The sequence below is a fragment of the Leiobunum rupestre genome, chromosome 5, assembly GCF_980474605.1.
Source record: "Leiobunum rupestre chromosome 5, qqLeiRupe1.1.hap1, whole genome shotgun sequence".
Lineage (NCBI taxonomy): Eukaryota > Metazoa > Arthropoda > Arachnida > Opiliones > Sclerosomatidae > Leiobunum > Leiobunum rupestre.
In genome coordinates, this window is record NC_143388.1 from 58,607,614 (window position 1) to 58,621,097 (window position 13,484).

Here is a 13,484-nt window from a genome sequence, read left to right on the forward strand (position 1 = left end):
ATTTGATGATATGGTTATTTTTGTCGATGTCATAAACAATGGACAAAATCGAAGATGGTTATATGCAAAGATATTGTATTATATTTTACATATACATTAAAAATAATCTTATTATTAACTTGTTCATACCGTCAAATGTGAAGTTTAATTTTTGAAATGTTTGCTCTTCGCGATTTACCGTAAACGAACTCTGTCGTCGTTCACTGTGAATAAAATCCCGGTGTAGGTAGTCAGGAGCGGCGTTAGGGGTAGGCAACACGAGCTATAGCCTACTTTTGTGTTCAAATAGGGGCCCACAAATCGATCTGACGGGGCCACATCAAGTCGATTTTTAAATTCAAATAAAATATGTGATGATAGTTAATACTGTAAAATTTTAAAAACCGCACTAATATCAAATAATAAATAAATTACCTGAATTTGCAAAATTGAATTATAAGTCCAATATTGAGGAACAGGGGGCCCACAAATGATAAACATTATTAGCCTACACCTAAGAATCTTCTGGCACCGCCCCTGTAGGTAGTTGCTAAAACTGTCTATTAAATTCTGGAGATTTACAAATGAGTTGGATTAGGGGTTAGTAAATGTCCACTTGTTTTTATGGTACCGATCATTAATTTAAGTTGAGAGCGCGCTAATATTTTCCTTTAAAGTAGCGCGAGCCACAATCCCCTAAAAATGAAGAAACGCGTACCGCGTAGCCCATTTCACCTGCCAAGTTTGTCAAGACCAAAAGAATGTATACCAGCGCCTATTGTTATAATTTGTGGCTTTTAATATTTAATAAAGCTCTTTTAACACTAAACGGAATATTTGCAGTCTAGTTTATCGTTGGATAAATTCGGAAGAACCTTTGAATTTTATTCAATCGGAGATATCATTAACTCCCGACGTTTAGAGTACCCTTCATTTTATTAATAAAAAAAGTAAATAATAAACCCATAGCCGAGTAATAGTTTAATGTTTGATTTTTGAAATTTTTGCTCGCCGCGCTGTGAGCGATTTGCGTAAACGAACTTTACCGTCGCTCACCGTGATCAAAATCCGCTCGTAGCTAGCGCTCAAATCTGAGCGAACTATTCCTTCTCTCGGTAATTTTCCCTCAACGCTGCGTCAGCGCTTTCTACTGAGGGTACTAACGCGTCGCTTAAAAGTGAGGGGGCTATTCCGACGATCGGGAGATCTCGCTCAGCGCGCGGTGAGCGCTTAAAAGTGAGGGAACTAACCCGTCGAGGGGGGAATCTCCATCAGCGCGCCGTCAGCCATCAACGCCGGAGCGAACTATTCGGCGCTCGCCCAGAGGCTGCTCAATTAGAGATAGAGAAAATAAACTCGTTTGCCTTGAGTACTCGCTCACTTGAGCAAGCCGTGTTTAAAACTCTATATGCTCATTTTTCCGAACGCTCGCAACTTTTTGCCCACCTCTGCGAGTGGCACGACCCGGAATACAGCGACGAACGAGAGAGAATGGGCTGCTGTAGTATTTCCGCCCCGATTTCAAGGGGTTGTACTTTGTATGGGTTTACCAATAAATCGTAAATCTTAAATCTAATACTCTATTTTGCCTAAGATTAAATGGCTGATTTTAGCTAGCCGCTAACGCGTTTTTTTTGACATCTTTAAAGCGACTTATGTTTAATTAAAGATGAAGAATTGCTCAAAATTGAGTAATTAAATATTGTAAGAGTAAATACACATAATAAAACATATCTTTCATAAGTTAGTGTTGGAAATAGTTTTCTTTTTACCATATTTCAAATCGCTAAAAACGCACTAGAAAACGCGTTTCTTTCAAATAATAGAAAGCTAGTTTATTTAAATAAAAAATGAAGAATGGTTTAAAATTGCGTAATTAAATATTTTAGGAGTAATTACTCAAACAAAAATATATTTTTTCACAGGTTACTGTTATAAATAGTTGTTTTACGCGCAATGGTTAGGGGGAAAACTGGTGCAAAGTAATGGTTATCGCGAATATCTACGTTAGTATTATATGTACGGCTATAAACCCAATTGCGAACAATAGGGCCCGGCTATTTCCTGCAAAAAATGTTCTATGAATATTTTACATACGAGCAATCGTTGTGTCGTATTCGCGGTTTTAACGTTGTACCCGAAACGTGTCTTACCAAAAGTCTCTTATCAGACTTTTGGTCTTACAAATTTTGTGCCTTCGTTGACTAAAATCCTTGGCTCTTCTTCATAACTACAGTTTTATATATCTCAACGAGTGGTATTATTTGAACAAGAGCTGAAGCCGTAAACATTTTCTTTAAACGTTAAAATTAAATCGCAATTATCCGTGAACTTCTAGGTGAGGTCTTTCAAACGTTGTCGTTAAAACGTCTAGAGCGCATTTCTTCAGCGCTTTAGTTTCAGAGCAATTTAAATTATAATGTAAATGACTTTTGTTTTCAGGCATGATTACATTTTTATTAAGAAATACTAATAAATTAATCATTTGTTCCTTACGAGGGACGATCCTCAAAAGGGACGTTTTTAACAAGGGACGTTCCTTACAAGGGAGATCTTAACAAGGGATGTTCCTAACAATGGACGTCCTTTACTCGGGATCTCCATCACTAGTTATCTCCCTCACTCGGGATCTAAAGCACTAGTGACCTCCCTTGCCTCAGTTGCTCGGTACCTTCCTTACTCAGAATGTCCCTTACTAGTGACATCCCTTACTCGGGACCTCGCTTACAAATGACATCCCTTACTAGTTACATCGTACATCATGGCACAACCTAGAAAAAGCTTAGTTAATTTTTACCCGATGACATATCACACTTACTGACTCGCTCCCTAGAGAGCTCATTCCTGTTGCGGTTTTTCTTTCTTGCCTTTTGCGTAAATAAAATGAAGCAAGATTAGGTTAACAAATAGGTTTTAATATTCAAATCCTTAGAGAATGTCCAAAAATTACGTAACGCAGTATGAGGGAGGAGCTTGCTGAATGTGACGTAACATTTTATTTATTTTTTGTTGTAACCATTGGCCAATAAATGATAAATGATTTATAATTTATTGGCCCATGTTGTAACATAAAAATATAATCAAATATTTTAAGTTATAATCATATTTTAGTACTTAGTTATCTGGTTCAAAATAAAATTATAAAACGATAAATAAATTCCGAGTGAACTTGGTTCATGGAGAGGTATTGCCTTCACCTCGTCTGTCTTTCTTTGTGTGTCACGGTGTTCGCAGTCGACGTCACGGGGCAAAGTAATAGCACGGTGTTTGCAGTTGGCAACCCTAGGCGAAGTAATAGCATCAGGGATGTAGTACTGACAATTGTGAGTTCATTACTACATCCATGATAGCACGGGGTTTGCAGTTGGAAACCCGTGGCAAAGTGTTTCATAGACAAGGAAGGTTTCCTTAGTCTATGCAACCTAGGAGCAACAAACACAAGGAGAACGCAGCTAGCGTTTAAGCACGCTAACGCAGTGTTCTGTACAATTTTCATTGGACGAGCCTTTACGCTGAGCGTTTTACGGGAAGGGGGAAGAAAATTTCCGAATTTCATCTTCCGACGGCAGCAGGCGCTAAAGTGTCTAACCAATGAAAATTGTACACAAGAAAATCCACGACTCTTGACGGGTTGCGTTCTCCTTGTGTGGGGTGCTGTGTTTGTTGTTCTTAGATGCAAGGATCCTATATGTTACAAGGATATGAGGCGAGGGATGAAAAATGGCAACGCCGTCGGTGGGTCATGCGCGATAAAGAATCCGTCTTTAGATTCCGTCAAGGACAAAACACGGAGGAAGCACCACCAAAATTTGTCCTTGAGGGAATAGAAACTAGACGTCCCACGTTTAGAGGCTCTCTGAATATCGACGGCGCTGCCGGCGTTTTGAAAACACGGGCTGGCCGGAGGGCTACCTATCCTTCTAACATATAGGATCCTTGGTCTATGGCAGTTTCCAGATACGTAGAAAAGTAAACTTTTATTACTGCTCCAATCAGTGGCGCAACTAGGAACTCCGCCCCCCCCGCGAAAAACGACTCGGGGCCCTTTTAAATAGCACCAATTTTAATCATAAACGTTTGGGGGCCCCACCGTGCCGCGAGGTCTGCGGGGGCGCTATTTACGCCACTGGGCATTGCCATCGCCTTGGGTGTATTAGCGTATGTTTGTATTGGTGTCTATTTGCTTTCCGATCGGGATTACCCACTTCCAGCACGTGACCTCCGAAAAATCAAACTCCAACGGTCGTTATCTATAGTTGGTTACCATGATGGGGTACGTTCAGTAACAGCAAAAGCGACATAAGACCCAAAAGTGTGTCAGTACGGTATAATGTTAATGGGAGCTTGTCGCGAAGTAAAAAGAGGGAGTGGGAAAGGGGGTGGAAAATACGTCATCGAAATTTGAAGTTTCCTCCACTTCAGCGCCGCCGAGTGAGGCGTTTTAGTACATGACTACGTTCAGCAGCAGTCAACGAAAAAAAAAAACCCGATGGATTTGATATTTTCCACCGATGAGCTTTTTCGTCATAATGACGTCGTAAGTTGCTGAACGCTTTTATTCAGTCATCGGTGTTTTTTAAAATGGCGTAACTTTTATAGTAGTTTTAGAAATGACGTCAGTCATCGGAAAAAACGACTCCTCTAGCCGATGACTTCGGTGAGTAACCGATGACTATCGTGACGTCAAAACCGGAAACGCTAAAAGGCGTACAGTAGGAAACCGATTAGTAATCGGTGAGTCCGATGAGCTCTGCTGAACGTACCCCGTATGTCTACGGGAGAAAATCGAAGATCATAGACTAAATATATATTTTCTAGTACTATTCCAACTGGTAGGTTATGTAGTGTGGGCTGGTAACTGGGCTTCGGGCCAGGCTAACGGAGAGGGGCCGGGCAAACTGGCCGTCTCGGCGGATTGCGTTGCCTGCTGTGGGGCTGCGGGCCTCCGTATGAGAGCACGGCGCCCATCTCCCGGCCTTTTGGGGTTCCACCGGGATATCCGGTGCCAGCTGTGCCGGGTTATGCGGTCTGCCGTGTGCCCGCCGTTCCCCTTTAGGCGCTCTTTCCAATGGGCTTGGCTCTCTACCTTTCTAGGTAGGGTGTCGGCTGGCGTTGCCAGAGCATCCGCTCTTATTCCCACTGCTGTGTGCGAAGTGGCGAGTTGGTCGGCCCATTGCTGCACCTTCTGCTGGGTTGAGCAGCTTGCGTCGAAGGTGCGACCATCAGTAGTAGGGTTCTGCTACCCATGCTGGTTTTGTCACCTGTCCGGGCGTGTGGACGCTGGCGTAGGGCATTTGATGATGGACCTCCGGTGGTGTGGTTTCAATCTTACCGGTACACCGGGCTATAAATCTGATGCATGTCCAGTAGGTTATGTAGTCTGTTGCGAGACTAGCTCTCAGTAAATATTTTAACGGGCGCAACACACTTTTAGGTCTTATGTCACTTTTGGTAACAGTCAACGGAAAAAATCCCGATGGATTTATATTTTCGGTTTCAAGCGATCATCACAGAGCGCCGCTCAATCAGTAAATAGAACTCGACAATCCCGGGAGTAGTGGCTCACTCCTGTAATCCCAGGCGTCCGGGAGGCAGAGATTGTGGATGGCCGTGTGAGGACGACCACTAATCCCACAACGGGTGGTTGTCATACTTCCGCCACGGGTGTCCCAACCCTATCCCCAAGTATCCCCCCGTTGGCGTGGCCGTAACACATATCTCGCACCTGATTAATTAAATGGACGAGCGGACTTCCTTTTTTTTATATAATAATAACACAGACTTATGCAAAAATAAAAAATTTATTGTCATCAAAAAAATGAACATTTTTGTCCTTTAACTTAAAGGAAAATGGCAAAAAAATGTGTAAAAAAATAGTAGGAACTGAGAAGTTACTTTTTGTTAGGGTGGTTATTATTCATAGGATTATAGAAAGAAAATTGGTTGTAAAAAGGGCGAAATTGTTGGGGCGATGGCAAAAAGCACTGTTGATATGGCATGTTGAAGTTCATGGCCATAGGATAGCCCATACTGTTATGGGTCATGCCTTGAAAACCAACCATAGGCATCATAAGTGGTGGGCCAGTCATTAACGAATTAGAGGTAGGCACTTGATTGACACTAGCCATTGGATTTGCTTGCGGCATGACACTAGCCATTGGATTTGCTTGCGGCATGACACTAGTAGTGGTTAGTGATGTTTCTTGCATAGGAATTGAATTATTACGTGCCGCCACACTGATTTGTACGGTACTAGAAGTTGTTGTTGGCAATGTAATTTCATTGGATACCATTGGTGCCACTGCTTGGACATTTTTTGCCCATTTTGGTGGACTATCTATAAATAGAGCTGATACAGTTTTATTTACATCAGATTGAGAGTTATTTTCCATCATAACTGCAGAATATACTGAATAAGTAATTAGATAAATTCAATATGCCTAGGGAGTGTGAAATATACTTTTTTGGATCTGTATTGCGTAAATTAAGTCACTCATTAAATCAGTGTATGCAAGATGATTTTCAACATTTCTAGGATCTGAATTTTGAAGTAGTGACAGGCAACTTTTCCGCTCGATTATTAATTGATCAATTTTTGTTTGCAAAAGCTCTGGGGTTAAATTGGCGTAGTCATCTTCATTTTCCTATTTAGAAAAACAAACTTGAGCCAATGCGCATTTAACAACTATAAGTTTGATCATACCAGCCAGAAATAATCATTGGGGTCAAAATTATCGAGACTTTGCTGTATCGCATTTTCTAACGCCTTGTTCGAATAAATTCTTAGAGCTTCAATGCAACTAAGTTTACAAAAATTAATTTGAAATTAGTTGTTTATTCATTTTAATATAAACGTAGTCTTTTACCTAGCCAAGGGGAATAGTGTGAGTTGTTTCACCTCTGAAACTTCAAATCCTCTTGCGTTAACTCTGTGATGTAGTGTCAGCTCTTTTAACATCAATACGCAAAATTAATAGATAAGAAATATTTTACTTTTTCAGTTCAGCAAATAAATCTGGGCATTCTTCAGCCTCTATGTTGATGGTCTCTACTTTAATCTTCATTCGACGGAACTAAAATAGGAAGGGCTCCTGGGCAATTCTTTCAAAATTAAATGAAAAAATTAATTGTTGATTTACCAAATTGAGAATCAAATTATTAGTCGCAAATATAAATGTCGACAAGTCAGCACTAGTTAGGTATGGCTTCTTTTCGTAGTTGATGATATGTCCAGAATAGCCAGTCAAGAATGTTATTCTAAAAGGAATAAGTATGTTGTAACGTAATTTTGGGTGGTAGATAATTTCAGTGGCGTAGCCAGAAATCCTTAAACTATGTAAATTAAATAAGGGGATAAATTTTAGTACAGGTAATGTTATACCCAAGGGGGCGTTTTGACAGAAACCCTCTCCTGGTCTACACCACTGGATAATTTACATATCTTACTGTTTGGAGTATCTCTTCTGAGAGTTTGTGTCCTTTGAATCTGTAGTTTCATTTATTTTGGAAGCTTGAGGCAAAATTGAAACAGTTGATGCAAGTGGTTTGGGAATGTCAATATTTTCCGAGGATAGATGTGTAGCTTCAGAAACATGTTGAGATAATTGAGATGTAGCACTTCTAAATTGATTTAAGTTTTGCTGTGGTTCACCGTGAATAGAGTTCAAAATATCCGGTGTCACATTGCATTTTGAGTTTAGCGATTGAATTGGACTAGAAGGCATTGGCGTGGAAGCGCGACTAGTATTAAGAAATTGAGGCGTAGATAGTAAGTTTGGACATGGTGTGGATGGGACCCCCGAAAAAATGCTGAAGTCAAAATTGTTGATGTTTGTACATTTAGGAGACTTGTTGCGCTTCAATTCAAGGATGCGTTGCAATATGTCCACATTAAGTGTTTCACTGTTGACAAACCCACTTGCGGGTGACTTTGCCCTTGGCCTTTGCACTGATTCTGGAAACGTCTGGTTGAGTCTATTTGACACTTTCTCTGATTCTACAACCTTTTGTTTTGGCTTTTGCTCAAATTCCTCAACTACAGCACTTGCAGAACTCATCATTGAAGCTGCGTCAGCTTTTTCAAAATTGGGAATCTACCAAAAAGGGTGGCAATAACTTAACCTTGTCTAGTCTGAGAGGTTCAAATTTAGTTTGAAATTACCAAATTAATATCCTCTTGACATTTCTGGGCGTGGCCTTCCAGAATCATTAAATCATTGATTTGGATGTCATCCTCTCCAGTCGTGTCAGTTATAACAATTTCCAGACCTTTCTTATACTGATAATAAAATATTTGATATAATTAAACTCACGAGGAGGAAGAGGAAGTAAAAATATTACATCAAGGCCACGTGTGTGCAGAAATTTGCATTGCAGATCTTTCAACTTGGCTAACTCTAACAGACGATTACAAGAGGTGATGGTCCAACCACGTTGCTATAGAATTGATTAACAGTATCAGATTTCTAAAATAAAAAAAAAATGTTTACTTCATACCAAATTGATAGGCTGCAGTAGACCCAGTTTGCACTTTATAGCCTGAGATGGTAACTTCATAAACTTTTTAGGAATAAAACGGACGTAATCTTTAGAAACTCGGCCACTTGTTCCATAATCAACGTAAAAGACCTTTAAATAACAAATTTAAGTGAAAGCTTTACATTAATACGGGAAATTGTTATACTTCAACAATATCAATTCGAAGCTCCAGGCCAACAATAATAGCGCGATGCCAATCTTCCTCGTACAAAGCGGCGCAGGGTAAATGCACTTTAAACTCGTGGTGGGGAATCTTGTAATTTTGAGATACAGGATAACTTTGGTAGAATTTCCTGAATAAGAGGAATCTATGCTAGTAGAAGTTTCTATATTTAATTATACATTATTAAATAATACTCAAGGTTATCCATTAAACGCTCCAGAGCATCAGCATATTGTTCCCCAAGAAGCTGTATATAAAATGAGCCTGGACTCTGGACATCTGAAACTAGAACTCCCATATAATCGTCTATATCCTCGTGACTCAGAATTGTTTGTTGAATGTATTTATCTTTGCAAGTGGCTGCGTCTTCTGGCACATATACACCAACAACAGGAGTTACAATAAGCTAAAATAAAGGGAAAATGCTAAGTAGATCTTAAAAAATAACTTAAATAAGCAATTTTTAGCCATACCTCATTATCACATAAAATGGTACTTGGAGGAACAAATTTTGATTTTTGGTCTTCCATTTGCAAATGCTTTTCACCACGTGATATTGTTATAACGAATCTAATATATTCCGAAAGTTTCAGATAAAAGTCTTCTTTAGTGCTAAAACCAAAATCCCGCCACTGTAATTCACTTTTACAATTAATCTAAAAGAAGCTTTAAGAGTCAGACAAAATATTAAGTTTAATAAATATATTTTGAATGTATTATAACCTTGTAGCTCGCTTCAAACTCTCGTACAGATAAGCCATCAGGGTAGCTTTCAAGAATAGACTTTATATTACCAATTACATCCTTTGGAATGTCCTTAGTTTTCTTCCGGGTGTAACTGACAAAATCTGGTCTTTGAGATCGGGCATCATAGATTATTTCACTTTTTTTGGGGTCATCAGAAAGAAAAATTCCAAAAATGTTTGGATTTTGGTCCACCAATTCGGTGATATCGTAATAACCGTTATCTTCTAAATTCAATATTTCATGATTGATCCTCTGTTAAAAGAAATGTTTATGCAGTTATCACGACCAAAAAGTGCCACAATTTGTAGCTTGCTCATGGCTTTTGTTTGTTGCCATGGTAACACGAATAGGTCAGCCTTGACATTAATTAGACACCCATGGCGGTCACCTGATTATTTTGCCGAATAGTGTGGCTTTTTGCCACATGATCTGTGACATGACATTAATTTCATGGTAGCTGGTTCTAAGTGGGGCTAAGTATGACGTATGCTTACAACGCTACGAGCAAGCACCAATTGAAACTAATAGGTTATTTACTTCATATTCATCTAAGAACGTATCAATGCATAATCCTTTTGGATGCTGTTTTAGAACCCTTCGCATTCTCTTTTTCAATTTGTCACTTAAATTTTCTTCCTCAGAGGAAAATTCTCCAAAACTCTGTTGGGATGTTGGATGTTGTGTAGTTTCTGGTATTGTGACAATTTTATCATTAAACTGCACATTTGTGGATGCAGAGACCTTCTCATTCTGGGTTCTTCTAGCAATGCATTTAAGATCATTTTCATGTGCTTCTAAATTAAATTAGCATTTAATAATCACTCAATTACCCAATTATCAGAAATACTCATTTAAAATCAACATTGGATTTTATAATCTTACTTTTTATTTCTTCTGTGGAAACACAAACAATATTATTTCTTAAGTCAGTCTTCAATGTCACAATCTTGGGAATGCTGCTTAGACATTTCTCAAGTGATGGGAAACCAAAATACCCATAGTTGATCACCATTCCATTCTTTTTTTGATAATGACTTTGTATATTTGCAATAGGAGTTCCAGTAGTACCAAATTCCTTGAGTAAAGCCGCAATTTTTTCCCTGGAAATTATAGGTACACATCCTTGCGTAACTTGGCTGACTGCTCTTCTAATAGCTTCGATAGGGTAATTTTGTCGACTATAGTGGCTGGAATTACGATAAGCTCGATTTCTATTATTTTTAACAGTCGTAATTGCTGACAACTTTTCAATGTGTTTAGTTTTTTCATCAGAAACTAAAAATATTTGGGGTTCGGGATATCCACTACGAACTTGAACAACTTCAGGAATACTTTGTAGGAAAGCGATTAATGAGCTGAAGCCAAGTTCTTTAAAAGGAATGGACTTCCCAGTATCTTCATAGTAAAATTTATTTAATGCAGTTGGTGGTAAGCCTTTAGCTATATAGAACATCAAATGAGATTTTATTTCTTGGCAAACCTTCTTTTTTAGGGCTGCCACTTCAGACATTTCTAATACAAAAATTATAGAAACTAATTAATGATAAGTTAAAAATTCGTCAAAATAACCTTATTTACCAGAAAATCTTCAATAAAATGAGCAACTTCTAATAATGTAAAATTAATGAGAATGGATGAATTGTGAAGAAGTGATTCTATTCGATGCAAAGAATTCTGTAATAAAACCGTAACTGAAAGCAAATTCAAAGCGTGGTCGAAGAATCTTTTGAGAATTAAAAAGAAACAAAGCCATGGCCCACGATAGTCCCTAAAAAGCAGAGTTGGCAGAGGTGGCAGAGTTCCGGCAGAGCTCCTCTTCCTACTGCGGTAGTAGCTACTATAGATATTCGAGAGAAAGCAAGCCAAGGAAGATTAACCTTCCTTTGTTTGGCGCGAGCGTTTCAAAACTGAGTTTTTGGTCGTTATATAATTGCTCAAAAAATGTTTAGGCCGTATTGTTAACAAAATTAAAATTAAATGTTTATGTTGGGTTATTAACGAAATTTTATACTTTCTGTTGGCCATTATATTTAATAATACTGTTAACGGAATTTCCAGCTTCGCAGAGCTCGTTACGCAATATGGCAGAGCTCCGCCTATGTCGCGCTTTCCCTGGATAACCCTATTATTCGGGCGTCTTATTTCGTAACTAAGGTCGGCCTACATATTTAATAATGTTATTCACGGGATTTCATACTTTAATTTAATTTATAGCCCTAATTTTGATTTGGCAGAGCTCGTTACGCAATATGGCAGAGCTCCGCCTATGTCGCGCTTTCCCTGCACAACTCTATTATTCGGTCGTCTTATTTCGTAACTAATGTCGGACTACATATTTAATAATGTTATTCACGGGATTTCATACTTTAATTTCGTTTCTAGCTCTGATTTCGATTTGGCAGAGCTCGTTACGCAATATGGCAGAGCTCCGCCTATGTCGCGCTTTCCCTGCATAACCCTATTATTCGGGCGTCTTATTCCCTGTCTAAGGTCGGCCTACATATTTAATAATGTTATTCACGGGATTTCATACTTTAATTTCGTTTCTAGCTTTGTTTTTAATTTGGCAGAGCTCGGTTTCGAATAAGGCAGAGCTCCGCCTATGTCGCGCTTTCCCTGCATAACCCTATTATTCGGGCGTCTTATTTCGTAACTAATGTCGGCCTACATATTTAATAATGTTATTCACGGGATTTCATACTTTAATTTCGTTTCTAGCTTTGTTTTTAATTTGGCAGAGCTCGGTTTCGAATATGGCAGAGCTCCGCCTATGTCGCGCTTTCCCTGCATAACCCTATTATTCGGGCGTCTTATTTCGTAACTAATGTCGGCCTACATATTTAATAATGTTATTCACGGGATTTCATACTTTAATTTCGTTTCTAGCTCTGATTTTGATTTGGCAGAGCTCGTTACGCAATATGGCAGAGCTCCGCCTAAGTCGCGCTTTCCCTGCATAACCCTATTATTCGGGCGTCTTATTTCGTAACTAATGTCGGCCTACATATTTAATAATGTTATTCACGGGATTTCATACTTTAATTTAATTTCTAGCCCTAATTTTGATTTGGCAGAGCTCGTTACGCAATATGGCAGAGCTCCGCCTATGTCGCGCTTTCCCTGCATAACCCTATTATTCGGGCGTCTTATTTCGTAACTAATGTCGGCCTACATATTTAATAATGTTATTCACGGGATTTCATACTTTAATTTAATTTCTAGCCCTAATTTTGATTTGACAGAGCTCGTTACGCAATATGGCAGAGCTCCGCCTATGTCGCGCTTTCCCTGCATAACCCTATTATTCGGGCGTCTTATTTCGTAACTAATGTCGGCCTACATATTTAATAATGTTATTCACGGGATTTCATACTTTAATTTCGTTTCTAGCTTTGTTTTTAATTTGGCAGAGCTCGGTTTCGAATATGGCAGAGCTCCGCCTAAGTCGCGCTTTCCCTGCATAACCCTATTATTCGGGCGTCTTATTTCGTAACTAATGTCGGCCTACATATTTAATAATGTTATTCACGGGATTTCATACTTTAATTTCGTTTCTAGCCCTAATTTTGATTTGACAGAGCTCGTTACGCAATATGGCAGAGCTCCGCCTATGTCGCGCTTTCCCTGCATAACCCTATTATTCGGGCGTCTTATTTCGTAACTAATGTCGGCCTACATATTTAATAATGTTATTCACGGGATTTCATACTTTAATTTAATTTCTAGCCCTAATTTTGATTTGGCAGAGCTCGTTACGCAATATGGCAGAGCTCCGCCTATGTCGCGCTTTCCCTGCATAACCCTATTATTCGGGCGTCTTATTTCGTAACTAATGTCGGCCTACATATTTAATAATGTTATTCACGGGATTTCATACTTTAATTTAATTTCTAGCCCTAATTTTGATTTGACAGAGCTCGTTACGCAATATGGCAGAGCTCCGCCTATGTCGCGCTTTCCCTGCATAACCCTATTATTCGGGCGTCTTATTTCGTAACTAATGTCGGCCTACATATTTAATAATGTTATTCACGGGATTTCATACTTTAATTTCGTT

At 39.0% G+C, this 13,484-nt stretch overlaps 2 protein-coding genes across 2 annotated transcripts in view; one reads left to right on the forward strand and one right to left on the reverse strand.

The window, feature by feature from the left end:
* The window catches only part of D12 (YEATS domain containing 2 homolog D12), a 42,813-nt gene that overhangs the window by 18,252 nt on the left and 11,077 nt on the right, over window positions 1-13,484 (forward strand). The window lies entirely within an intron of this gene.
* Window positions 5,762-11,150, reverse strand: LOC149945428 (tudor domain-containing protein 5-like). Its single transcript, XM_090175661.1, has 17 exons — window positions 11,006-11,150; window positions 10,310-10,939; window positions 9,965-10,221; window positions 9,404-9,679; window positions 9,154-9,336; window positions 8,875-9,086; window positions 8,663-8,810; window positions 8,476-8,607; window positions 8,320-8,415; window positions 8,141-8,257; window positions 7,426-8,072; window positions 7,119-7,236; window positions 6,973-7,052; window positions 6,846-6,908; window positions 6,683-6,779; window positions 6,440-6,623; window positions 5,762-6,376 (listed from the first exon to the last, which is right to left on the reverse strand). Exons 2-17 carry the CDS (start codon window positions 10,935-10,937, stop codon window positions 5,871-5,873), a joined length of 3,744 nt encoding a protein of 1,247 aa, XP_090031787.1. The 5' UTR covers window positions 10,938-10,939; window positions 11,006-11,150; the 3' UTR covers window positions 5,762-5,870.

Excerpts from the sequence above, each read along its gene's own strand:
- LOC149945428 (XM_090175661.1), bottom strand. The coding sequence starts at position 10,937 with ATGTCTGAAGTGGCAGCCCTAAAAAAGAAGGTTTGCCAAGAAATAAAA. Across the intron at positions 9,337-9,403 it reads AGTTTGAAGCGAGCTACAAG|ATTAATTGTAAAAGTGAATT; the intron begins GTTATAATACAT and ends AGCTTCTTTTAG. Across the intron at positions 7,053-7,118 it reads ATAATTTGATTCTCAATTTG|TTCCGTCGAATGAAGATTAA; the intron begins GTAAATCAACAA and ends TTCCTATTTTAG.